This window comes from Panthera leo, chromosome B2 (assembly GCF_018350215.1).
Source record: "Panthera leo isolate Ple1 chromosome B2, P.leo_Ple1_pat1.1, whole genome shotgun sequence".
Lineage (NCBI taxonomy): Eukaryota > Metazoa > Chordata > Mammalia > Carnivora > Felidae > Panthera > Panthera leo.
The window spans coordinates 35,498,985-35,526,933 of NC_056683.1; the positions used below are offsets into that span (position 1 = coordinate 35,498,985).

Sequence of the window (27,949 nt, forward strand, 5' to 3'; positions counted from 1 at the left end):
GGCAGAGAGGGAGGGAGACAGAATCTGAAGCAGGCTCCAGGCTCTGGGCTGTCTGCCCAGAGCCCGACATGGGGCTCGAACCCACAAACTGTGAGATCATGACCTGAGCTGAAGTCAGATGCTTAAACGACTGAGCCACCCAGGTGCCCCAGTAACCTCAATTTTTAACATAGACGAAAGATTTGAGTAGACACCGTACCAAAAAAGATACAAGGATGCTAAATAAACACATAAAAAGATGTTCAACATCATTTGTCATGAGAGAAATGCAAGCAAAAACCACGATGAGAACCACTCTATACCCATTAGAAAGGCTAAAATGAAAAATTTATTGTTTGTGTTAAGTGCTTGCAAGCATGTGGAGGGACTAGAATTCTCATACCCTGCTAGTGGGAATATAAAATGGGACAACCACTCTGGGAAAACATCTGCTAGTTTCTTAAGAAGTTAAAATTGTATTTATCCATGACAAATGAAATCATAGGTCTATACAAAGTCTTATCCCCAAATGTTTATAGTGTTCCTATTTGTAATTGCCCCAAACTGCAAATCACTAGATGTCCTTCAAAGGGCAAATGGATTAAAAAACTGTGGTATATTCATGCCATGGCATACTACTCAGTGATAAAGAATGAACTTTCAACACACATAATGTGGATGAATCTTAAAGAATGAACTCTTGATACGCATAACAACATGGATGAATTAGGCTGAGTGAAAGAAGCAAGACAAAAAAAAAAAAAAACGGTGCATACTGTATGATTCTATATATGTAAAATTCTAGAAAATGCAAACCTAATAGATAATGATGGCAAATCCGTGCCTTGTGATGGTAGGGGTGCTGCAGGAAGGGGAGGGAGCAGGGGTTAAGAGGAAACTTTTGGGGTTGATATGTTTAGGAATTCAGTTGTGATGATGTCACTGGGATATACTTATGTCAAAACTTATCAAATTATATACTTTATGACTTTTTTTTTAACGTTTATTTATTTTTGAGACAGAGAGAGACAGAGCATGAATGGGGGAGGGTCAGAGAGAGAGAGAGACACAGAATCTGAAACAGGCTCCAGGCTCTGAGCCATCAGCACAGAGCCTGAGGCGGGGCTTGAACTCACGAACCGCGAGATCATGACCTGAGCCGAAGTCGGACACTTAACCGACTGAGCCACCCAGGCGCCCCTCAAATTATGTACTTTAAACATGTGCAGTTATTATATGTCAATTATACCTCAAGAAAGCTATTAAGCTTATTAAGCCATAAGCAGTGGTTTTGTTTCTCTCACTAAACTGCAAAATCCTCAGGGTCAGGCCTTGTATCTTGTACTTTTTTTGTATCCTTCTACTAAGTCCAGCATAGTGATGGACACAGAAAAGTTTAGCAAATACCTTTTGGCTAACCGAGTGCATTTTGCACTCTTTGACAAATCTCGGGGAGGGGGGTACTCAAGACAGAAAATGGAAAACGGTTTTCTCTACTTTTATTCTTTTATTTATCTGGAATATAGCACAGAGGACAGAGGGGGAAAGACCATGGCACAAAGCTACCCCAAGACACCACCAGTCTCCCTTACACTACAGCTACCTGAGGTATAAATACAGATATGCCCGTGTCCCAGGGTTGAATTAGAGAGCTGTGGGTCGAAGACTGATGAAGGTATATAACAAGGTGAAAGGATTGCCAGACTGCAACTCAGCTTCATTTCATTCCCTTACCCTCTTTATTTTGACCTCTAAGGTGGCACTGACCAGAAGACGAAGGAGGAACCCAAGAAGTGCTTGGCAAGTAACAATGGCCTTTCACTAACCGCCCTTATGGACTGAGCAGGTGGTCCCCATTGGGATTATAATTACATTTCTCTCCACTTCTCCCAAAAAGATGGCAGTAGGGCCTCTATTCTGAACAGATCAGCAAAAGTGAAAGAGATGGAACTAGAATGACCATCAGTGGAGAGAAGGGCAAACATCATCCATGATAGTGTCGGGTAAAGTTGATGATCTTTGATTTCCGTCGTAGGAACTCTCCATTGCCTGTTGAAATACGTCTGTTGTAGGAAATTATATTCCCTGGGCTTTTACTTTTATAGATTGTGTGGGCATAGGAGATGACATAGAATATCCAGAAGCAGTGCATGAAAATACGGGACATCAGGCCAAACCAGCGCACGACTCTGACCTCTTCAATGACAGAGTCATTGTTGGTAAAGATTTGTACTATAATGTTTACAGCTTCATAGAAAAGGATCCAGATGATGTAGGTCACCAAGCCCCTGTGTATTTGAGCATATACTGAGTACAGGAGGAAGCAGCTGATGATGAGGGTAATGAAAGACAGGAAGAAGACCATATTGAAAGCCCAGCAGATGATGAACTGGCTTATCAGGACACTTGCACTCTTGTTCTGTAGGTGGCTATCAGTGCAATTGTTGTTCCTTATGTATCTGTGTTCGAAGATGAGGTACATGTTGGTGGCCACGATGGTAAAGACCCCTGATAACACGGTGCCCATTTTGGCAGTCATCCCAAACCAGTGCTGCTGTCTCATGCTGAGACTTCCTGTGATGACGAACAAGATACAGGAGAATTCTGGTTCCTGCCAATGTGATAAATGATCACAGTTTCTGCCTCCTGCCCCAAATGCACCCTGGAAAAACAATAGAGAGAAATATGGAAACAAGGAAACAACAGCTTTGGAAAGACGGAAGGCTTTAAAATTGCTTGTGAATGACATATCTGATAAAGGCTCAGTGCCCAGAATCTGTAAAGAAATTATCAAGCTCAGCACCCCAAAAATGAATAATCCAGTTGAGAAATGGGCAGAAGATAGGAGTAGACATTTTCCCAAAGAAAACATCCAGATGGCTAACAGACATGAAGAGGTGCTCGACAGCACACATCGTCAGGGAAATACAAATCGAAATCATGATGACATACCACCTCACACCTGTTGGACTGGCTAAAGTTAACAACACAAGAAACAACAGATGTTGGTCAGGGTGTGGAGAAAGGGGAACCCTCTTGCACAGTTTCTGGGAATGCAAACCAGGGCAGCCACTGTGGAGAATAGTATGGAGGTTCCTCAAAAAGTTAAAAATAGCCCTACAACCCAGCAATTGCACTACTAGGTATTTACCCCAAGTTTGTAAAAATACCGAATCAAAGGGGTACGTGCACCCCAATGTTTACAGCAGCAGTATCAACAGTAGCCAAACTATGGAAGGAGCCCAAATGTCCATCGACCGATGAACGGAAAGAAGATGTGGTATTGATACCATGGAATATCACTCAGCCATCAAAAGGATGCAATGTTGCCATTTGTGGTGATGTGGATGGAGCCAGATTGTATTATGCTAAGCGAAATAAGTCAGAAAAAGACAAATACCGTATGATTTCACTCATGTGGAATTTCGGAAACAAAACAGATGAACATATGGGAGGGGGGAAAGTGAAGGAAACAAATCATAGGAGGCTTTTTTTTTTAAGTTTTTATTTATTTTGAGGGAGAGAGGGAGTGCGTGTGTGAACACAAGCGATGGAGGGGCAGAGAGAGAGAATCGCAAGCAGGCTTCACACTGTCAGCGCAGGGCCAGATGTGGGGCTCGAACCCATGAACTGTGAGATCATGACCTGAACGGAAATCAAGAGTTGGATATTCAACCGACTGAGCCACTCAGGGGCCCTCCATAAGAGACTCTGAACCATAGAGAACAAGCTGAGGGTTGATGGAGGGAGGTGGGTGAGGGACGGATTGAATGAGTGATTGGTATTAAGGAGGGCACTTGTGATGAGCACTGGGTGTTGTATATAAGTGAGGAATCACTGAATTCTAGTCCTGAAACCAATATTGCACCATATGTTAACAACTAGAATTTATTTATTTATTTTTAAATGTTTATTTTTGAGAGAGAGAGAGAGAGAGAGCACATGAGTGCGAGTGGGAGAGGGGCAGAGAGAGAGAGAGGGAGACAGAGGATCCAAAGCAGGCTCCATGCTGACAGTAGAGAGCCCGATGTGGAGCTTGAATCCACAAACCGGGGGATTATGACCTGAGCCGAAGTCGGACACTTCATGGACTGAGCCACCCAGGTGCCCCAACTAACTAGAATTTAAATAAAATTTTGGAAAGAAAAAAAATAAAATCGCTTGGGAGTGTGAGTGGGGAGGAGGGAGGATGCAGTCTGGGGCGGGTGGCAAGGAGCAGGTGATTAGAGAAGCGGTTCTCAGCCCTGGCTTTACATTAGAATCAATGAAGTACCCAGGCCCAGGCTCCACCCCGGACCAGTTAGAACATCCTGCGTGTGCTACTCAGAAATCGGTATTTTTCATGACTTCCTGGTGATTTTCACAGGTAGCCAGTAGTAGGAAACACTGGGTAGAGAAGGTAGTTTAAATTACGCTCTTCTCTTCTCCCAGCACTGCTGCACCCTGGTAGGGAAAATTGGCGGCACTTGCCAGACCTTGAGTGCAGGTGTCTCAGGAGAAAATCAGTACAGTGTCGCCGCTGGCGTGAGGCGTTGACGAAAACAGGTGGACACCAACTGGCTTTCCGCAATCACTCCTGCACTACGACGTATCAAAACTGAATACAAAGAAAGTGGGAGGGACGAGAGGGTGGGTGATGGTCACTGAGGAGGGCACCTGTTGGGATGAGCACTGGGTGTTGTATGGAAACCAATTTGACAATAAAGTTCATACTTAAAAAATAAAATAAAATAAAAGAATACACAAGAAAGGTATACTTTAAGGGAAATTTGGAGCCTTCAGGAGAGGATTGCCTAACAATAGAAAAGAAAAAGCAACAATGAGCTGGGTGTTCAACTAAAAAACTTAAGGGGAAAAAAATCCCAATAATAAGAACAACAAAAAAATAGGAGGAAGAAAATAAACAGAAGAGCAGAAATCAATGAAAAGGAAATAAAGATAGAGGGATCTCTGATTGGTTAGGTTATCGGGGCCAACTTGCTGCTTAAAGCAACTAAAAAATGCTAGACACCATAGTTTTAAAATATTCTTAAAAGCACAGAAGAGCTGACAAAGTAGGAGGTGGGAAGACTGTCTATGGGAGAGGTAAGAAAGCATGGAAGTCGATTTTGCTCTGAGGGTATTTACCAGTCTGAGCAAATGTGAATTACATTATGTGCTGTAGGCTAAGGGTGAATGAAATCAAAGCTCAGGATCCACCAAGGTGGGGAGTCTATTAGAAAGCCTTCCTTGCATTTGTCATGCCCGTTCCCCAGAGGGCTATGATTAAATGTGAATCAGAAGTAAACCTGACCCCACATCTTTCTCTCAAGAGCTCCAAGGAAGACAACTTAGTACTACACTGCACAAAAGGGGAGAAAACTCCCCTTGAGACATTGTAACCATAGCTAATCTTTTTGTGGATTTGTAGCCCAAATTTTATGAAGTATTCAAAAAAGCTTTTAATTTACCAGGAGTCTAGTTTAAAGCAGTCCTGAGGGGCGCTTGGGTGGCTCAGTTAGCTAAGTGTCGGACTTCAGTTCAGGTCATGATCTTGCAGTTCGTGGGTGAGAGCCCCACATCGGGCTCTGTGCTGACAGCTCGGAGCCTGGAGCCTGCTTCAGATTCTGTGTCTCCCTCTCTCTCTGCCCCTCCCCTGCTTGCACTCTGTGTATATGTGTCTCTCTCTCAAAAATAAATAAACATTAAAAAATAAATAAAATAAAGTAGTCCTGAACTGGAATTCTCTTAAGTTCCTGGTAGCAGCAAATTCACATCTTCTCTGGAGGAATGCATCTTTGTGTTGGTCCTCAAAGAATCTCTAGCAGTTAATCACTGCATAGACGATGGGTACCACACAGTAAAAAAGAACCCAGCATGCAAGGAACAAGGCACTGCAAGTGAGAACCAGCAGAAATAACAGCAGAAACAGAACTGCGAAAAATATCAACTTATGAAACAATTATAGTTACTACATTTTTTGCATTAAAATTTTTATTTTCTTAAATTTTTATTTTATTTATATTTTATTTTTAATGTGTGAAGTACACATAAAATGTACCACCTTAATCATTTTTTAAAGTTTATTTATTTTAGTAATCTCCACACCCAATGTGGGGCCCAAACTCATGACCAAGAGTTGCATGCTCTTCCAACAGAACCTGCCAAGTGCCTCACCAACTTAACCATTTTTAAAGCGTACAGTTCAATGTTAACTATATTCACATTGTTATGCAGCCATTCTCTAGAACTTTTTCATCCTACAAAACTGAAACTGGATGCCCATTAAACAACTATTTCCCCTCCCCCACAACCTCTGATGAGCATCATTCTACAATTCTTTTTTTTTTTTTTTTTTTTTTTTAGTAGGCTCTATGCCCAATGTGGGACTTGAACTCATGACTCTGAGATTAAGAGTTGCATGCTCTCCCAACTGAGCCAGCCAGGCGCCCCATCTACTTTTTTTTCCTATGAATTTTATTATTCTGGATATAATACATAATATACTTGGATGATATATATTCAGAGTAGTAAAGTGGAATGATACAGTATCTATCTTTTTGTTTCTGGCTTATTTTACTTAGTGTAATTTACTCAAAGCTCATCTATGTTATAGCTTATATCAGAATTCCCTTTGATTACACATTTATGTAAATAAAAGGCAATATTGAAAGTATATGTAAAAACAGGAATCCATAGAAAATAACCTAGCAGACCTGAACGAGAAGCAAATAGAATTTCTAGAGAGGAAAACCTCAAGACCTGAAATTAAAATTTCATGGGTGTATTTGGTAGCAGATTGGACACAGACAAAGTGATGATTAGTTAACCAGAAGAGAGGTCAAAGGAAATTATCCAGATCGTAGCACGGAGAGGCAGTAAGATGGAAAATATGGATGAGAAGTTAAGAGACATGAAGAATATAATAAGATGGTCTGACGAGAGAGAGAGAGAGAGGGAGGGAGAAAGAAAGATGGAGAGAGAAAGAAGAAGGAGTAGAAGGAGGAAGAGAAGAAAGAGGAGGAGGAGGAGGAGGAGGAGGAGGAGGAGGAGGAGGAGGAGGAAGAGGGAGGAAAGAGGAGGTGGAAGGAGAAGGAAGGGAGGAGACAGAAGAATAGGGTAGCATATTTGGAGAGGTAATAGCTGAGTGTGATATTGTGATTTATTATAAGAAATATATATTTGGGGGGCGCCTGGGTGGCTCAGTCGGTTAAGCATCCGACTTCAGCTCAGGTCATGATCTCGCGGTCCATGAGTTCAAGCCCCGCATCAGGCTCTGTGCTGACAGCTCAGAGCCTGGAGCCTGCTTCAAATTCTGTGTCTCCCTCTCTCTCTGACCCTCCCCCATTCATGCTGTCTGTCCCTGTCTCAAATAAATAAACGTTAAAAAAAAAATTAAAAAAAAAAAAAAAAGAAATATATATTTGGTCTTCATCCCTGGTTCTGGCTCACAGCTCCCCAAGCCCTTGGAACTTCCTAAGTATAGAGAATGATAGAGGTGTCCTTTGTTATGTTAATGAGGCGACTCTTGTACCTTCCCTCTCTCTCCTATCCTACATCCCCAAATACTAAGTTCCATCTCCTCTCCCTCCCACATATCTCTTGAATCAGTCATTGTTTTTCCCACCTCCATTGCCACCACCATAGTCCAATCACCATCATGTTCTTCTCTGGACTACTGTGACTGATACCACTTGTGAAGTTACAGTCTTTTTTTTTTTTTTTAATGCTTATTTATTATTTTTGAGAGAGGGAGAGAGAGGGAGAGAGAGTATGAGTTGGGGAGGAGCAGAGAGAGAAGGAGACACAGAATCCGAAGCAGGCTCTAGGCTCTGAGCTGTCAGCACAGAGCCTCACGGGGGGCCCCAACTCACAAACTACCAGATCATGACCTGAGCCGAAACCGGCCACTTAACCAACGGAGCCACCCAGGCGTCCCAGTTATAGTCTTGATACAGTCATGAATGATGCTACAGGGAGTGGGGAGGAAGACAGTGGATATGTGTGCAGGGGTAAGAAGTCCTCATCTATCAGGGTGGGAAGCCAATAGATACTGTCTAAAAATGATTAAGCAAGAAGTATCAATACAAGTGTATAGTTTAGAGATAATGAGGTCAGTAGGAGGGGAAGTAGACGAACTGAAGGTGGATGCCCGTGGGAACTATGACTGGGAGTGGGGGGCAGAGGACTGCTGTGTTTACTATAAGCCTTTCAATATTAACTAGTGCTACACATACACACAATTTTAATAAAAATGGGTTTATGAAAATATAATTATTTTATTAAGTCTAATAAATCAGATCATTAAGTATCTCCCATTGGCTCCCTTTATGTTGTCGGGGTAGCTTTCTTTAATACAGTATCTTTGTAGCCCCCCAAATGGTTAAGCCAGCATTGCGGAAGGACAGCCAGATAATTGTCGTCGTCTAAACCAAGAGCTACAAATGTTACCATGAAAAGTAGTTGGTAATAGTGCGATGAGGTGCCTGAGTGACTCAGTCAGTTAAGCATTCCGGTCTTTATCTCAGAGTCGTAAGTTCAACCCTGGACTGGGCTCTGTGCTGAGCCTGAAGCCTACTTAAAAAAAAAAAAAAAAAAAAAAAAAAAAAAAAAAAAAGTGATCCCAACAGTCTTTTTTGTTTATTTGTGAAATGTTCTGAAAATGAGACATTATTTCAACAAGTACACCACTAGAAGTGATTCTGATTCCATCTTTGAATATTGACATTTTTTTTTTAAAGTAGGCTCCATGCCCAACATGGGGCTTCAACTCACGACCCTAAGATCAAGGGTCACATACTCCATCAACTGAGCCAGCCTGGTGCCTTGAATATTGATATTTTAAATGCTGAAAAAAAATTTAGGGGCGCCTAGGTGGCTTATTTGGTTAAGCGTCTGACTTCAGCTCAGGTCATGATTTCGAGGTCTGTGAGTTCGAGCCCTGCGTTGGGCTCTGTGCTGACAGCTCAGAGCCTGGAGCCTGCTTGGGATTCTGAGTCTCCCTCTCTCTCTGCCCCTCCCCTGCTCATGCTCTGTCTCTGTCTCTCTCTCTCAAAAATAAATGAACATTGAAAAAAATTTTTTAAAACGATGTGGAAAAACTGCTGAGATCCCACACAACTATTAGTGAGAATATGAAACAGAGTTAGGCCAGTTAATAACCAGAAAAGAAAAAAATGTAAAAGCGTGTAAAAGGTACTTCAGTAAAGAAGGTATGAGGATGAATAAAACTGCTACATAGTCACACAATGCTATGTTAAATGGTCATCAAGATGAATGTCTGTGGCAACATACAACATGAATGGATCTTAGGTAATAATAAGGGGGAAAAGTACCAAAAGAAGATACATAGTTAAAAACAACTATAGATGGGGGCGCCTGGGTGACTCAGTCAGTTGAGCATCGGACTTCCGCTCAGGTCATGACCTCACGGTTTATGGGTTTGAGCCCCACTTCTGGCTCTGTGCTGACAGCTCAGAGCCAGGAGCCTGCTTCGGATTCTGTGTCTTCCTTCCTCTCTGCCCCTCCCCTGCTCATGCTTTGTCTCTCAAAAACAAATAAACGTTAAAAAAAACACAACAACTATAGATCTATATCATACACACATTTTATGACTATATGTATAGGTGCAATAAAACTATAAAACTGTTGGGGTGTCTGGGTTCAGTCAGTGGAGCATGCGACTCTTGATATCAGGGTTGTAAATTCGAGTTCCATATTGGGTGTTGAGATTACTTTTAAAAAAATCTTTTTTTTTTTTTTTTACATTTATTTATTTATTTAATTTTTTAATATTTGATTTATTTTTTAAGACAGAGAGAGAGACAGAGCATGAATGGCCGATGCGGGGCTTGAACTCACGAACCGTGAGGTCATGACCTGAGTTGAAGTCGGACGCTTACCGACTGAGCCACCCAGGCACCCCAACATTTATTTATTTTTTGAGAGACAGAGTGGAACAGAGCACAAGCAGGGGAGGGGTAGAGAGAGGAGACACAGAATCTGAAGCAGCCTCCAGGCTCTGAGCAAGCAGTCAGCACAGAGCTTGACGTGGGGCTTGAACCCAGGAACCTTGAGATCATGACCTGAGCCGAAGTTGGATGCTCAACCGACTGAGCCACCCAGGTGCCCCTGGATTACTTTTTAAAAAATCTTAAAAAGACCCCCACAGGGGCGCCTGAGTGGCTGAGTCGGTTAAGCGTCTGGCTTCGGCTCAGGTCATGATCTCCCAGTTCATGGATTCAAGCCCTGCTTTGGGCTCTGTGCTGACAGCTCAGAGCCTGGAGCCTGCTTCAGATTCTGTGTCTCCCTCTCTCTCTGCTCCTCTCCTGCTTGTGCTCTGTCTCTGTCTTTCAAAAATAAATAAATGATAAAAAAAAAACAAAAAAAAAAAACCTTACAAACCTCTATGAGGAAACTATATAAGGAAAGCAGAGGAATGATGAATTTAGGATTCTAGATGATGGTCACCTCAGACCAGGGGAGGAAGTGAAATGGCTTAAGCAGACCAGATAATAAGGTATGAATTACTGACAAGATCCTAATTTTATTTTGGGTGGAGGATTTGAAGGTACCTATTACATTACTAAAAATAACTAATACTTAAAAAATAAATAAAAGAGCCATGAATGGACCAATGAGGAATATGTCATGCCCGAAGGATTATGGTTAAGTCTAACTGTGAGTATATGAGGTACAATAAAAAATTCATAAAACAAAGATAACAATAGCATTTACCTCCAAGTCGTTGTGAAGATTAAATGAGTTAATATATGTGTTAATATATTGAAAACACTCAGAACGGTGCCTGGAAACTAGTAAGCATTCCACTGTGTAAGTATTTTTGCCACCATTTTGCTTTATGCCAAGGGGTAACTATTTATTATGCACGCAAAACTACTCCTCATTAAGCTGTGTTGTAGCAGACGCCATAAGCTTTGTTCTCAATACTCATTTCCTTCCCTTTTTTTTAAAGTTTATTTTATTTATTTATTTATTTAAGTTTATTTCTTTATGGAGAGAGAGAGAGCACGAGCTGGGCAGGGGCAGAGAGAGGGAGAGAGAGAATCCCAAGCAGGCTCTGTGGTGTCAGTGCAGAGCCCAACTCGGGGCTGGAACTCACGAACCATGCCTATCTGGAGCCAACATCAGGAGTGGGATGCCAACAAGGAACCCCTGCTTTTCTTGATAAAAGAGGGAAATGTGGCCGACACCATCCCTACATCTTCCTCTTTTCTTTTTTCTTTAAATGTTTTATTTTTTTAAGTAATCTCTACACCCAAGGTGGGGCTTGAACTCACGACCCCAAGATCAAGAGTTGCGTGCTCTTCCGACTGAGCCAGCCAGGCAGGCCATCCTTTAGTACTATTTAAAAATTATTTTGGGGGGGCGCCTGGGTGGCTCAGTCGGTCAAGCGTCCGACTTCGGGTCAGGTCATGATCTCCCGGTCCATGAGTTCGAGCCCCACGTCAGGCTCTGTGCTGACAGCTCAGAGCCTGGAGCCTGCTTCAGATTCTGTGTCTCCCTCTCTCTCTGACCCTCCCCCATTCATGCTCTGTCTCTCTCTGTCTCAAAAATAAATAAACATTAAAAAATAAATTAAAAAAAAAATAAAAATTATTTTGGGGGGATGCGCCTGGGTGGTTCTGTCGGTTAAACGTCTGACTCTTGATTTCGGCTTGGGTCATGATTTCACAGTTTGTAACCTCAGGCCCCACGTTGGTCTCTGCGCTGACAGTGCAGAGCCTGCTTGGGATTCTCTCTTGCTCCCTCTCTCAAAAGAAATAAACTTAAAAAAAACACTAATTTTTTAAATGTATTCTTTCTACTCAATCTATACAGTAAGTGAAAATTCATGTTCTGATTTGTACATCTTATTGATGACTCTTTAGGTTGAATATTTTAAAAGTATTTGTTAACTACTTTTATTACTTCTTATGAGTTATTTATGTCCTTTACCTGATACATTTGTGTATTAAGATGTTAGTTATTTTTTTCCAATTTGTATGAGTTTCTTATATGATAAAGGTATTACTCTCTGTTAAGAAAGAAAATACAGAGGTGGCCGTGTAGGTGATGGGTGGTGTTGAGACCCTGCAGTCCTCTCAAGGTCATTCAAATCCTCAGAAAGGTGTCGGGCTGTCGGATGGCATCCGTAATTCTCTTGGCCTTTCTTTTGTGGTCGTAAGCCGACGGCCACAGCGCCTCGCACCAATATCCCAAGCAGGAGTGTGCCAGTAAGCTCTCCCCCGTGTCCGTCTCTTTCATAGGAAGGAGAGCACTTTCCAGAACCCCTCAGCAGCCTTCCTCTCATGGCTTGTCGGTCAGAACTGGTTCACGTGGCTACCCATAGTTTCAAGAGAGGCTGGGGAAGCCAGTTCCTGGCAAAGCTGAGTAGAATTGCCATAACTGGTTTAGTCATATTGTGATTTATGCCCAGAATACAGCTGCACAACCCCCCCCCCCCAAGAGTCCCCTTAACAAGGAGAAGCAAGGAAGTGGCTGATAAAGTCTGCCATACATATCTTGCTCTGTTAACTACTCTTTTTCTCCTCTGACATAGAAGGAACCAGGGCTACCTGTTCGCCCCTTCTTTCACAGAAGCAGAATGTTTAGGTATATACACGGTTGGCCAGGAAAAGTTTTGCTTTTCCCCAACTTTCCTTGCAGCTGAATGTGGTCATGTGACCAATTCCTAAAAAGGAGTTGAAAGGGGACAAAATGAACCTAAGTACCAGAGAGTGGGGCATGTGGGTGGCTCAGTCGGTTAAGCGTCTGACTCTTGATTTCAGCGCAGGTCACGATCTCATGGGTGTGAGATCACGCGCTGCATGGGTTGTGCTGGCCATGAAGCTCCCTTAAGATTCTCTCCCTCCCTCTTCCTCTGCCCCTTAGCTGCTCACACGGGCATGCGCTCTCTCTCTCTCTCTCTCAAAAAAAAAAAAAAAAAAAAAAAAGCGCACCAGATAGTAAGGAGAAAGTCCTGTTCTCCCTTTCCTTCTTCCCAGTGGTTGGAACATTGATGTGGTTGGGAGTCATTTTGGACTCACCGGGCAAGGGCATAGCAGAGCATAGACAGAAGGAGCCTAGGTCTCTGAAGATTTCACGGAGCAGAGATACCCACACTAGCTTAGGCTTTTACATGAGAGAGAAAAACTATAAACTTTTGTCATCTTTAAATTTTTCTTAATGTTTATTTATTTTTGAAAGCGAGAGAGAGAGAGTGCAAGCAGGGGAGGAACAGAGGGAGAGGGAGATACAGAATCCGAAGCAGGCTCCAGGCTTTGAGCTGTTAGCACGGAGCCTGATGTGGGGCTCGAACCCACGAACCATGAGATCGTGACCTGGGCCAAAGTCAGATGCCCGACTGACTGAGCCACCCAGCACCCCAACTTTTATCATCTTTAAAGCACTGTCATTTTGGGGGCGCCTGGGTGGTTCATTCGTTTGAGCATTGGATTTCAGCTCAGGTCATGATCTCATGGTTCATGAGTTCGAGCCCTGCATCTGGCTCTCAGCTGTCAGCACAGAGCCCACTTTGGATCCTCTGTCTCCCTCTCTCTCTTCCCACCCCCTGCTCACGCTCCTTCTCTCAAAAATTAAAAAAAAAAAAAAAACATTAAAAAAATAAATAAAGCACTGTTATTTTGCAGGCACACTTACATCCTAACAAATACAACTGCCTCCAATCCTCTGTCTGAGAGCATGCTAAAATCTCTCCCACCTTGATCTCTCCCTTGATCCTGTGTTTCTAATTTACATTCAGTCTTTCTCTGTGTTAGTCGGAGAGGGCAAAAGATACCGATCATTTGCCTGATTTAAGCAGAAAAGGGCATAGCTCATAGATTGTGGAGAGGGCTAGAGAACTGTCAGTTATCTCTTGCTACAATAACGCCACACAAACAACTCCAAAACCCCGGTGGCATGTAACAATGAACAGTACTTGGTTCATAAGTCCATGGAGCTCAGTTTATCTGGGGCTGAGCTGAGCTGGGCTCAGGTGAATTCACTGAAGTGTCTGGGGGTCAACTGTTGGCTGGCGAGAGAGTTGTGTTGATTTTGGCTGAGCTCATTCATATTCTGAGGCTCAACTGGTTGCTGGCTGATCTAGGATGGACTCGGTTGGGATGACTCGGGGAGACTAGGCCTAATGTCGCGCGTCTCTCATCAGTCAACAGGCTAGCCTGGACATATTCTAACCGCGATGGTGAGGACACCAGCGCGAGTGCTACAGAATCAATGCTTATACGCCCCCAAAATTCACCGGTTGAAGACCTAATGCCCAAGGTGATGGTATTGGAAAGTGGGGCCTTGGAGAGTGATTAGATGATGAAGGTGAAGCCCTCGTGAAGAGATGAAGAAATTAGTGCCTTTATTATTTTTTTAATTAAAAAAAATTTTAAGTTTATTTATTTATTTTGAGAGAGAAAGAGCACGAGAGCTGAGAGCAGGTGAGGGGCAGAGAGAGAGAGAGAGAGAGAGAGAGAGAGGCAGAGAGAGAATCCCAAGTAGGCTCCACCCTGTCAGCGCAGAGCCCCATGTGGGGCTCGATCTCCCCAACCGTGAGATCATGACTTGAGCCGCAACCAAGAGTTCGCTGCCTAACAGACCGAGCCACCCAGGCACCCCCAAAATGAGTGCCTTTATAAAAGAAGTCCCAGGGAGATTCTCGCTTCATTCACCACATAAGGGCACAGCAAGAAATCAGCAGGCCGCAACCCGGAAGACGGCCTTTAAAACCAGACCCAACCTACGCTGGCACCCGATCTTGGACTTCCGGCCTCCGGAGCGGTGAGAAGTAAATTTCTGCCGTGTGTCAGCCCCCCAGGCTGCCGTGTGCTGTTGCAGCTGCCAGACAGGCTGGAACAGAGAGCGAGCACCATCACGCAGGTGCTTCTCAAGCCTCTTTCTGTCAGGTTTGCTAACATCCCTTGACCAAAGCAAGTCCCAGGGGTGAGCCCGGCCTCAGAATGGGAAGGTCTGACAAGACAACATGGATGCAGGGAGAGGCGAAGAACTGAGGCCACGAATGCCGTCAGCCTGCCGCCCCGCATTCGGAGCTCTGTCCGGGGGTTGCCAACATCTTACCACAGGGCCAGACTACTACAGACGCTGCTAGTGCCACCGAGGAGCATTTGACGCTCAAGTCCCACCGACAGACCTTGGGGCACCGACCCCGGGTGCCGCTGCCATTGGCTGTTCCCCCCCCAAACTGAGCGTGGCTGTGACAACTGGCACTGCCCACCCAGAGAATGATTCTTTTCTGCCAGTGTTTCTTCACCTCACAAACTCCTCCTCGTTCAAAGCCGAGGCTGGGCAGATTTTATTAGCAGAGCCTATGACACAAGTGCATGACTTCGTTCACGAGGAAAGATGGGAAAGTGAGGAGCGGGCGTTTTGGGCTACACAGTCCTGGGAGGTGAGCTGTGCTTCCCACAAGGTTTCATAGACTGGAAAATTCTCCATACATGGGAAAGGGGCTTATATCGTGGGCGGCTAAAGAACCGAAAGGGAACCACAACAACGAGGAGGAGGAGGACACTAGGCTCTCATTCCTTTCACAACTAAACGTCTTTTTTTTAAATTTTTTTTGTTTATTTTTCGGAGAGAGAGAGACAAAATGCGAGCAGGGGAGGGGCACAGAGAGAGGGAGACACGGAATCTGAAGCAGGCTCCAGGCTCTGAGCTGTCAGCACAGAACCCGACGCAGGGCTCGAACTCACGGACCGTGAGATCATGACCTGAGCCAAAGTCAGACGTTCAACCAACTGAGCCACCCAGGCGCCCCCACAGCTAAATTTCTTGCAAGAGTACCCCTGGCTCGCTTTTCTCATGGCCCACTTCACTTCTGTCGTAATCAGTTACTACCACACTAGTGAGGCAAAATCCAGTGGTTTACGACCACGAGCACCTATTTTTTGCACTCATGCTTCAGGCTGCATGTCGGCTGGGTTTAGTTCCGGGCTCCAGTCTGGGTTTCTGTCTGCTACACACGTCTCTTCTCCACCTGGGACCAGCAGCTCCCAGAGTATGCTACGATGGCGAATGGTAGGAGTGCAGCGGAGTGAACAAAAATATATGATGCCTCTTCAGGTACATTGGCATTTTTGCTCACATTCCATCGGCCGGAAGAAGTCTAGCAGGGAACTATATACTCCATCCACCCTCATGCATGCAAGGTCACGTAGAAAGATGGAGGAAAGAACTGAGGACAATAATCCAGTCTACCGTAACTCTTCATCTGGCTCTGCCCAGCTGAGCCATTTGGGTCCATAATAACTCTACAATTGCCAAATCAAACAGTTTTCAGAGGATGGGGGAGCAGGCAGGTGCCGGGCCAGCAGTACCTTTTCGGGCATGGTTAGGAGTTTGGGTTTTATACTAAGTGTAGTAAAAGCCATTTAGTGGTTGAATATGTGGTCTTTCTGCAACGCAAATCCGGTCGTGCTATGCCCCTACTTAAACTTTCAGTGGATGTCCACTTGTCTACAGGAAAAGGTACCACAACTCTCACGTGGCATTAGAAGTCCACCATGATGGTTCCCTGCTCCAGTATCTACCATCACTGCACCCCATTCTGCGCACTCTTTGCTGTTCCCATGTAGTGCCACTTAGATTTTATTTTAGTTTGGGCTCTCCTAGGAGCAATCTCTAAGACAAGGACTTGAGAGCCAGTAGTTTATTTGGGAGGTGATGGAAACACCAGTGGAGAAGAGGTGGAAAGTGATACAGGGGAGGAATGTAGCCCATAAAGGATGGGCTATTAAGCTAACTACCACAGTGACTAAGAGGAGCTTAATCCTGTTAAGAAACTGGGCAACACATGCCTCAGAATGATCCCATCTGAGGGGTGAAGGAGCTGGTGAATTTACACACCAACTCCTGAGAGTTGTTGGTTGAGGGCTGCTCCCCGGGAGGAGTTAACTCCTAGGCACTAATAGTACACTGGGAGTTTGTGCACTGTTTTTTTTTTTTTTTTTTTTTTCTTTCCAGTTTTGGGGAGTTGGAAGAAGAGCCTTTGGGCAAAGAGAGCATACATAGAGGTCGAGGGATGTGGGTGAGGCACTGACAGCGTCTCCTATGTGGTTTTTCAAATGCAACTTCTCTTGTAGACCACAATTCCATAAATGTTTCATCCTTCTGCCTAGGATGCTTTTCCTGCCCTCTCTACCTGCAAAACTCCTACTCATCCTTCCAGACTTTTCCCAGCTTCCTAAACAGAGAGGACCACACTTCACTCTGGTTTGTTTTTTTTTTTTTTTTTTTTGGATATAGTGCACACTTCTTACTTTTATTACTTATCACGCTGCTTTACTTATGAGCCCGACTCTCGTACTAGATTATACATTTGTTAAGGGCAGGAGCTGTACTTCACAGCTTTTAATATAGTTTGGTGCCTGGAATATAGTACATGCTAAGGAAAAGCTAGTTGGATGGAAGCATTAATTTCTGTCTACAGAGTCTGGCGATGATCTGCTGGAGTGCTACATTGAACTGTGGCCAACCTGAGCGTAAATAATAGCGGTTTTTACGCTCCTTTTCATCTCGATGACATTACCTACCCTTCCTTCGCCCAATATCCTCCTCTTCTCTCTCCCTATCCTTACATCAAAATCTGCTCCTAGATAACTTCTTTTACATCAAAGGAGGATTAAACCAAGAGATAGGAAATGTGAGTTCCTGTTCCTCTTCACCAGGTCCTTGAGCAATTTCTTCTTCTGAACTTCAGACTCCTCACTTGTAAAGTGATCTTGAATGTCCCTGCCCCTACTAAGGGGCTCTGTAAGAATATCTCTAGAAGGGGGGCACAGAAGGAACTGGCAACAGTGGTTGCCGCTGAAGGATATATGGGTGGCTCTGGGGCAAAGATGAGAGGGAGACCAACTTTTTCTTTACATCCTGGGTTAATTTCCTAGGACTATTGCATCAAATTGCCATTTGGTGACATAAAACAACACAAGTTTGTACTCTCACTGTCCTGAAGGCTGGGAGAGCACAATCAAAGTGCTGGCGGGGCCGTGCTCCCTTTGAGGATTTCAGGAGGAATCCTTTCTTGCCTCTTCTGGGTTCTGGTAGCTCCAGGCATTCCTCGACTCGTGACTGCATCACTCCAATCTCTGCTGCCATAGTCACACCACCTCCTCCTCTTCTGTCTGTGTCTTTTCTCTTGTAAGGACACTTGTCATTGGGTTTAGGACCCAACCAAGTAAAACAGGACAATCTCGTTTCAAAATTCTTAACGTTATTATTTCCACAAAGACCCCCTTTTCCAAATATGGTAACATTCATAGGTTTCAGAAATTTGGATGCGGACATGTCTTTTGGGAGGCCACCATTCAACCTATTACATACCTATTTGGATGTCTTGAATTGGTATCATGTGCAAGTTTAAGAAAGGAAGATAGGAAAGAGGAAAGAAGGGAAGGAAAAAAGGAAGGACCTGCTTGACAGAATCATAGGAGATTTTTTTTTCTAGGATTCCTAATAGTTCAAACCAAGGTGGTCCACTCCTGTTATTGATTACAAGCCCAATACCTCCCATCTCCATGATTTTCTCTTCAAGATATCCCCATAATTTTCAACAACAAAACATTTGCTTTCAGTACGGAGCACTCACACAAGAGGGTGGCGAGAAAAAGGAAGGAAAGAAGAGAGACTTGGATGTGACTGAACAGACACTAAGATTTCTATTTTTCTGCTTCCTGTTCAACCCAACTTTGAAGGATCTGGCTTTGAACCAGCTTTCTCTCCTCAATTTTTATTTACTGTTGAAACCATGTTGTAGGCGATGAAAATGGAACTCTCATCCCATGCAGGTAGAAGAATAAAGTAGTACAACCACTCTGAAACATGATTGAGGGGTGCATGGGTGGCTCAGTTGGTTGAGTGTCCAACTTCAGCTCAAGTCATGATTTCACAGTTCCTGAGTTTGAGCCCTACTTTGGGCTCACTACTGTTAGTGTAGAGCCTACTTCAGATGCTCTGTCCTTCTCTCCCTCTGCCCCCCTGCCTCTGCTTGCAGGGCAAAAATAAACATTTTTTTTTTTAATTTTTTTTAACATTTATTTATTTTTGAGACAGAGAGAGACAGAGCATGAATGGGGGAGGGTCAGAGAGAGAGGGAGACACAGAATCCGAAACAGGCTCCCGGCTCTGAGCTGTCAGTGCAGAGCCCGACGCGGGGCTCGAACTCACGGACCGCGAGATCGTGACCTGAGCCGAAGTCGGACGCTTAACCGACTGAGCCACCCAGGCACCCCCAAAAAATAAACATTTTTAAAAAGAAACACAACTGAACACTATTTTGCAAAGTTGAACACATGCACGCAGACCAGCAATTGCACTCCTACATTGATGTCCTAGAGAAACCCTTCCCCCTGTCCACTTATCCAGGAGACATGGATGAGAGTGTTCATAGCAGCAGAGTTCACACTAGCACAAAATGTGAAGCAACTGAGTGCTGATCAGTAGTCACGCAGATAAACTGTGCTATTTCTAAATTTTTTTAAATGTTTATTTATTTTTGAGAAAGACAGAGACAGAATGTGAGTGGGTTAGGGGCAGAGAGAGAGGGAGACACAGAATCTGAAGCAGGCTCCAGGCTCCGAGCTGTCAGCACAGAGCCTGACGCGGGGCTTGAACTCATGAACCGTGAGATCATGACCTGAGCCGAAGTCGGACGCTCAACGGACGGAGCCACCCAGTCTCCCTGAACCTGTGCTGTTTATAAAATGGAATACTGTACAGCAGTGAAAATGAGCAAACTACACTCATCAATGTGAACTAAAGCTAAATCTCAAAACCCCAGTGTTGTCTAAAAGCAGCAAGCACAGGGGCTCCTGGGTGGCTCAGTTAAGCGTCTGACTTCAGCTCAGGTTATGGACTCACGGTCCGTGAGTTCAAGCCCCACATCAGGCTCTGTGCTGACAGCTCAGAGCCTGGAGCCTGCTTCCAATTCTGTGTCTCCCTCACTCTCTCTCTGCCCCTCCCCCACTCATGCTCTGTCTCTCTCTCAAAAATGAATAAACATTAAAAATCATTTTTTTTTAAAGCAGCAAGAAACAGAATAGGTACAATACAATGTCATTACTATAAAGAATACATTATTTAAGGTTATGAACATAGGTGGAAAAGTATAAAGAAAGACAAGAGGACAATACAAAACCCTGCACAGTGGTTGTACCTAAAGTGAGGAGGAAGGGGAATGTTAACTGAACACTGTTCAAAATTAAAAAAAAAATTAGAGACAACAATTGAGGAATATTCACAGAGTGGAACACAATATTAGAGCTACTATGAATCAACTAAAGCTCCATTTATCAACAGAATAGTGAATGAAAAAAGCCAGTGGCTGAAGTTTACGTGTAGTGTGGTGCTATTTATAAAGTTTCAAAATGTGAAAAACATGATTATGGACATTCATACGTAAAGTGAAAGTTTGCAACATGCATAGAAAGCTGAACACATAACTCAGGATTGTGGTTTCCACGGAGAAGGGGAGGGGAACAGGACCAAGGAGGAACAAAAAGGGGACTTCAGGTTTACTGTAAATTTTTTGTTTCTTAACCTTGTTCTTATGTGTTCTTTATTCTTTTTTTATGTTTATTTTATCTAAAAAAATTTTTTTTAATGTTTATTTATTGTTGAGAGACAAAGAGTCACAGAAAGTGAGCAGGGGAGGGGCAGAGAGAGAGGGAGACACAGAATCCCAAGCAGGCTCCAGGCTCCGAGCTGTCAGCACAGAGCCCCACGTGGGGATCGAACTCACAAACTGTGAGATCATGACCTGAGCCGAAGTCAGACACTTAACCGACTGAGCCACCCAGGTGCCCCTATTATTTATTCTTTATTGCAGGGGTTGGCGAACTACCACACATGAACTGAATCTGTCATGCTTTTTTTGGTATGGCCTGTGAGCTAGGAATGGTTTTTACATTATTATTTATTATTATTATTATATTTAAAAATTTTTTTAAATGTTTATTTACTTTTGAGAGAGAGAGAGACAGAGTGTGCGTGGGGGAGGGGCAGAGAGAGAGAGAGACACACACAGAATCTGAACCTGGCTCCAAGCTCTGAGCTGTCAGCACAGAGCCTGACATGGGGCTCAAACTCACAAACTGAGATCACGACCTGAGCCAAAGTCGGACGCCTAACTGACTGAGCCACCCAGATGCCCCTATTTTTTTAATTATTATTATATCATTATTATTATTTAGTCTTTACATCTTTAAATAGTTGAAAAAAACTGAAAAACTAATATTTTATGATGTGAAAATTACATAACATTCACATTTCTGCATCCAAAAATAAAGTTTTGTGGCAACACAGCTACACTAGTTTATTTTCATATTGTTTGTGGCTGCTTTCATGCTACAGGGCAGAGTTGAGCAGTTTCAACAGAGACTGTATGGCTGGGAAAGTGGAAAATATTTACAGTCTGGCCCTTTATAGAAAAAGTTTATCTACCCCAGGTTAAATATCTGACATATATTTCAAAATAGCAAAAAAGAAAAATTCTGGAAATAGAAAGATATATAATTCCACCACCTAACAAAATTTCCTTAATTTTCCTATGTTTTCTTCAGTCTGACAAAACCCATCTATTTTTTAAAAAATTTTAAAATATTTATTCATTTTTGAGAGATGGAGAGAGATAGAGTGCAAGGGGGGGAGGAGCAGAGAGAGAGGGAGATAGAATCCCAAGCAGGCTCCACACTGTTAGCACAGAGTCTGATGCAGGGCTCAAACTCACAAACTGTGAGATCATGGCCTGAGCCGAAACCGAGTCGAACACTTAACCGACTGAGCCACCCAGGCTCCCCTGTGACCACTCTAACTCCCTTTACTCCAACAACCTCTTGTTCCTTCAGTCTTTTTGCTTATCGCTTTGCCTTCTCTAATATAACTGATTTCTCTCATTTTGCTCTTTCTAGAGGTTGTTTAGATATCGAGAAAGCTCTGTTGCCTTTAGATCCCAGGTTGACCTCACCATCCCTTTGGTAACTCAACAGAACATTCTGTGGTGCATTCTGAGGGCTGCTCCTTGCTCTCCTGTCTTAACCCTTCTTCTCATCACAGGGTCCACTCCACTCCTTTGCAGAGGTTAAAGTCTGCCAGTGATCTCCTGGTAACTAAGTCCAAAGGCTTTTTCCTCGATTTTTATCTTCCCCAACCAGGCTCCTTTTTACTATTCTTCAAGTCTCTCTCCCCCTCTCTCCCTCTCTTTCTTTTTCCTATGGTGTCTCTACTCAGGGCTTATCTCTTCACAGAACTTTCTCTAAGGATTGGGATACACCCACCTCTTTTGAATCCACCTGCAACCCACACATGGATCATTCCCTTAACTCTACTTTGCCCCCGACTGAGTTGTTTTACTCTCCTTTGAATGAAGATGCAGTTAAGGAGGGAAAGGTTTCAACCTTGAGGGCAGATTACATTGAGAGTCTTCTATTCATACTTTCAAAATAATCAAACCTGGGGTACCTGGCTGGCTCAGTCCGTAGAACATGGGACTCTTGGCCTCGGTGCTGTGACTTTGAGCCCCACATTGGGTGTAGAGATTACTTTAAAAAAATACATTAAAAAATAATCAAATCCTTGAGATAAACTCAAGGGTCAAAGGCCATAAGGTGCTTGAAACAGATCTATGAAGGGAGGTCCACAGATAAGCAGCATCAGTGTCACGGGGGGGGGGGGGCTTATCAGAAATGCAGAATTGTAGGGGCGCCTGGGTGGCTCAATCGGTTAAGCAGCAGAATTGTAGGGGCGCCTGGGTGGCTCAATCGGTTAAGCAACTGACTTCGGCTCAGGTCATGATCTCGCGGTTCATGGATTCGAGCCCCGTGTCGGGCTCTGTGCTGACATCTCGGAGCCTGGAGCCTCCTTCAGATTCTGTCTCTCTCTCTCTCTCTCTGTTCCTCCCCTGCTCATTCTCTGTCTCTCTCTGTCTCTCAAAAATAAATAAACATAAAAAAAAAAAAACCCAAAAAGAAATGCAGAATCGTAGGCTGTAGCCCAGACACGCTGAATCAGAATCTGGGCTTTTAACGTGATCTCTATGCGATCCACATGTATATTAAAGTATGAGAAGACTGGCCTAGAAGCTGCAAAAGAGTTTGAAGAGGACAGTCTTTCCAAGATAGGAAGGGAGACTGTTCTTCAACCAAGAGTAGAGGCAAGCTTGTCGTCTTTGGTAAAGTGGACGCATCCTAGTAGGTGTTAGAAAACATGGTTTGTAACATGTTTTCCAACAACAGCAAAATGTTTATGAACAACATAGAGCCAAAAGACAAGAACAGTTTATACTTTTCATTTTCCTACTTAGTCAATATTAAGCACCGACTATGTGCCAAGTGCTATCCCAGGCGAGAATAGCAGGAAACAAAACAGACAAAATCCCTGCCCCAGTGGAGCTTACATTCTAGGGATGGAGATGGGCAACAGAGAAGTGCATAATAGGCCAGGTGGTGATCATGTCTTTTTTTTTTTAATGTTTTTATTTATTTTTGAGACAGAGAGAGACAGAGCATGAGCAGGGGAGGGGCACAGAGAGAAGGAGACACAGAATCTGAAGCAGGATCCAGGCTCTGAGCACAGCGCCTAACGCAGGGCTCGAACTCATGGACTGTGAGATCATGACCGGAGTGAAGCCGGCCGCTTAACCGACTGAGCTACCCAGGCGCCCCGAGAGGGTTTTAAAGAAAAATAGAGTGGTGGGGACCGCTATTTAAGATGAGTGGTCAGAAGATACCATATGGTTTCACTCTTATGTGGATCCTGAGAAACGTAACAGAAACCCATGGGGGAGGGGAAGGAAAAAAAAAAAAAAAGAGGTTAGAGTGGGAGAGAGCCAAAGCATAAGAGACTCTTAAAAACTGAGAACAAACTGAGGGTTGATGGGGGGTGGGAGGGAGGGCAGGGTGGGTGATGGATATTGAGGAGGGCACCTTTTGGGATGAGCACTGGGTGTTGTATGGAAACCAATTTGACAGTAAATTTCATATATTAAAAAATAAAAAAAATAAATTAAAAAAAATAAAAAAAATAAAAAAATAAAATAAAATAAAATAAAATAAAATGGGGATTATCATACCAACAACAACAACAAAAAAAAATAAGATGAGTGGTCAGGGATGGCATCCCCAATTGTGAAGACACCGAGGGAGCAAGCCATCCAGATATTTGTGGCGAGAGAATTCCAAGCAGAGGAAATGGCTAATACAAAGGCCTGGAGGTAGGAACATGCTGGGAGGATTCAAGGAACAGGGAAACTGCCAGTAAGTGCGGTTGGAGCAGATTAAGCAAGAAAGAGAGTGGAGGGGTCTTTTAAGGAGCTTGGATTTTATGCCAAATGTGATGGAGCCATTGCAAGGTATTGAGCAGAGGAGTGACATAAGGTGACTGACATTTTATTTCATTTTATTTTTCTTCCCCTGAAATATACATGTTTATTATTTTTTTAAATTTAAATCCAAGTGAGTTAACATATAGTGTAATGATGATTTCAGGAATAGAATTTAGTGATTCATCATTTACATATGACACGCAGTGCTCATCCCGACAAGTGCCCTTCTTAATGCCCGTTGTTCATTTAGCCCATCCCCCCACCCAACATGCCATCAGGAACCCTCAGTTTGTTCTCTGTATTTAAGAGTCTCTTATGGTTTGTCTCCTCTGTTTTCATCTTAGTTTTGCTTTCTTTCTCTTATGCTCATGTTTTTTTTCTTAAATTCCACATGAGTGAAATCATGTATTTGTCTTTCTTTGACTGACTTATTTTGCTTAGCATAATACCCTCCAGTTCCATCCACATTGTTGCAAATGGCAAGATATCATTCTTTTTGATCGCCGAGTAATACTCCATTGTATATATACCACATCTTTATCCATTCATCAATCAATGGACACATGGGCTCTTTACATACTTTGGCTGTTGCCAGTTGTGACTAACATTTTAGAAGGCTCTCTCTGGATGCTCTCTGGGGAAGAGACTCTACGGGGGAACGAGTATAAGCAGGGAGGACCAATAGGAGGCTGCTGTATAGATGTGGTTGGTTTAGATTCTGATAATGATGGTGGTGGTGGTGAGAAAGGGCCCAACAATCTCAACTATCTTAATAGAGACTATTTGGGTTGAGGTGGCTGGATGCTTAACAAAGACTATTTAAAGGGCCACGTGGGTGGCTCAGTTGGTTAAAGGTTGGACTTCAGCCCAGGTCATGATCTCACGGTTTGTGAGTTCAAGTCCCGCACTGGGCTCTCTGCTGTCAGCACAGAAACCCCCCTTTTATCCCTTCCCCCCAAAAATAAACACTGGGGTGCCTGGGTGGCTCAGTAGGTTAAGTGTCTGACTCGTGATCTCAGCTCAGGTAATAATCTATAGGTTCATGAGTTCGAGCTCTGCACTGGGCTCTGTGCTAACAGCATGGAGCCTGCTTGGAATTCTCTCTCCCTCTCTCTCTGCCCCCACCCCACTCCTGATCACTCTCTCTCTCTCAAAATAAATAAACTTAAAAAAAATAAACATAAAAAAAGACTATTTAAAAAGTTTTTGTCAGATGACAAGAGTGATTTTTTTTCCCCTTTGGATGAGAAACTGGCTTAGATGTAGAAAACAAAGAGTAGGAATAATAGCACGTCTCTGGATTGAACGATGTTAACAGCATCCCCTGGGAATCAGTGTTATTTAACATCTCATAAACAATTAAGAAAAAGGAATACTTTAAGCCATTTTTTGGTGTACACATTATACTCTGCTTTCCACATAGTGAAATGTCAAGTCAATAGGGAGCATCTTCTGGAATATTTCTAAAGCTATGTGAGTAGGCTGGAAAGTGGCAGGTGACTTGCCACATGGACAGTATAAGGCAGCTAACACAGGGGGACACAATTCTGAACTTCCAGTTACCACCAAAGAAAGGGATCTAGAAGTTGCTGTACATTATTCCTTTGAGATGCCAGCTCTTGTAAAGTCCAAAATGCCAGCAAAAGTTCTGGCTGTCCAGAATAAAGACAAAGCATCAGTTTCAACAAAAACCTCAGGAAACTCCTCGTGGAGCCCAGTATGCAGTGCTGGTCACTGCATTCGAAGAAAAAGAAAAGCCAAAGAAAGGCAGCTAAAATGATTAAAAGGCTAGAAGGACTTTTGTTTGTTGGATTAAATGCCCATAAAGGTGACTATCTGAGACTATGAAAGTCTATGAAAGCTTGAAAAATTCATAGAAAGTAAAATAGCCCGTTTCATACAGTATCATGGTTGCAAAATTTACAAAAGAAGCTTGAAAATGGGGGTAATGTCTATATAGAAAAAGGCCATTGGAGGGCATATGTTCTTTTTTAGACAGGGGGTCCTTAAATGTTCTCCAATATGTGGGAGGATGTGTTGTAACAGCAAACAGAAGCCGGGATGGAGGACAAGCAGCCCACATCAACAGTTCTTTTTTAGGACAAAAATTACTTTGGACTAGGGTGTGCTCTCTGCCCACCCCCTCATTCTCCCTGCCCACCCCAATCACTGTAGTATACAACCACAGAAACTCACAAAGAGCAAAAAACACTGACATTCAAAGGATTCAAAACGCTGTATCAAATCTCATTCCAAGTGAAAACTAGATTGAAAATGAATTCAAGGGTGATAGATTTATAATAGATTAATAAAGGGGATTAAAGATGTTTGGGGGTATATCCTTAATCTTTGTGATTCACGCCTTGGAGATATGCTATGTCCCGGCAGGAAATGTTACTTAGTAGTCTGAATTGGATGGAAAAAATAAGAGCATGTCCTAAACAGTCAGTATCTGGCTTCTCATAGTCAGAAAGTGGCAGTTAATGATAGAAAAACGGATTAAATCATTTGAATTTTACCCCCAGAACAAATCCTTTACTAGTGATCAATTACCAGACGAATGGAAGACTCTTATGAACCAACCGTTATTCACGTGTTGAACAGTTAGCAACCCTGGGCTATTGGATACGTATTGATCTTCCTTCATAGATTTAACAAAAAAAAAAAAAAAAAAAAAAAAAAAAAAAAAAAAAAAAGGACTCCAAACGGAACAGGGAAAGGTGAGGAGGATAATAACCAGAGTGACATTGATTTGGGAGATGTTAAAAATGGGCTGCAACCACCACATGGCCGTTATTTTTAGGTCAAAGATGTATATATATAAATACATATGCTCTGTCTTTCCAAAAAATATTAGGCTCAGGAACCTCATTCCCTCCCTAAAGAAAACAGTACTCTTTCTTCCTTCCCCATAGGTCCCTTTCTTTACCTGCTTCTTCCACTCCCAGGGTTAAGGAACTTTCAGCCCCGCCTCCCTGCTCTTCCAAGCTCCGCCTTCCCGGTCCACCTGTGTGCCCAGTGCCTGATGTCACTTTTCGGCTTCAGCGGCCTGCAGGATTCCGGCTCTCTATTGGTCTGTCTGACCACGGCCTGCGCAACCCACCAATGGCAGCGGCGCTGGGTGGGGGGGTGCCCACATCCAAGATGGCGCCCCCAGGAGCTGGGAGCGGGTGACCGGCGGCGGGGAAGCGGCCTGGGTTGGCCCTCCGATTACGGGGTCCTGGGGGCATCTCGCCGGGTACCCCCTGGCCCGCCTGCAAGGCCTTCCCCGGCCAGAGCAATGGCCGCCGAGAACAGCAAGCAGTTTTGGAAGAGGAGCGCCAAGCTGCCGGGGAGGTAAGCCCAGGACGCCGAGAGGAAGAGATTGGACCAAACCCTTCCAGATCCTAAGCCCTAAATCCCGCGGCCCTGGGGCGCCACCGACCTCGAAAGGCTGGTTTGGGGGAACCTGGGCTGGGGGAGCTGGGACTGCCTGGTGGCGGCGGGGCAGCTGTCGAGCAAAGGTAGCGGGCAGCGAGCTTTGGGAATGGCTGGGTGTGGGAGCACACCAGGGTCTGGGGGCGGAGGGCGCCGAAGCCGGTGCCCTCCGCCGGAGGTGGCCGGAGTCTGGGTGTAAAGGACAGTGGAGTTGGGTGAATAGCCAGT

The 27,949-nt window shown here is 43.8% G+C and overlaps 2 protein-coding genes and 1 long non-coding RNA gene across 3 annotated transcripts in view; 2 read left to right on the plus strand and 1 right to left on the minus strand.

Annotated features, from left to right (window-relative positions):
• Positions 1–1,810, plus strand: part of LOC122219853 — a 35,941-nt gene extending 34,131 nt beyond the window's left edge. Inside the window, exon 3 of the long non-coding RNA XR_006202578.1 lies at positions 1,736–1,810. This is a non-coding gene — a long non-coding RNA (uncharacterized LOC122219853). The remainder of the gene's footprint in view (positions 1–1,735) is intronic.
• LOC122219851 (transmembrane protein 217-like) lies at positions 1,394–27,309 on the minus strand. The gene is made up of 2 exons (XM_042938611.1): positions 27,234–27,309; positions 1,394–2,641 (listed from the first exon to the last, which is right to left on the minus strand). The coding sequence occupies exon 2, from the start codon at positions 2,540–2,542 to the stop codon at positions 1,964–1,966; it is 579 nt and encodes a 192-aa protein (XP_042794545.1). The 5' UTR covers positions 2,543–2,641; positions 27,234–27,309; the 3' UTR covers positions 1,394–1,963.
• A 140-nt stretch (positions 27,310–27,449) lies between these two features.
• The window catches only part of TBC1D22B (TBC1 domain family member 22B), an 80,596-nt gene continuing 80,096 nt past the window's right edge, over positions 27,450–27,949 (plus strand). The window contains exon 1 of the mRNA XM_042938610.1: positions 27,450–27,640. Coding sequence (XP_042794544.1) covers positions 27,585–27,640 — 56 coding nt within the window. The 5' untranslated portion in view covers positions 27,450–27,584. The remainder of the gene's footprint in view (positions 27,641–27,949) is intronic.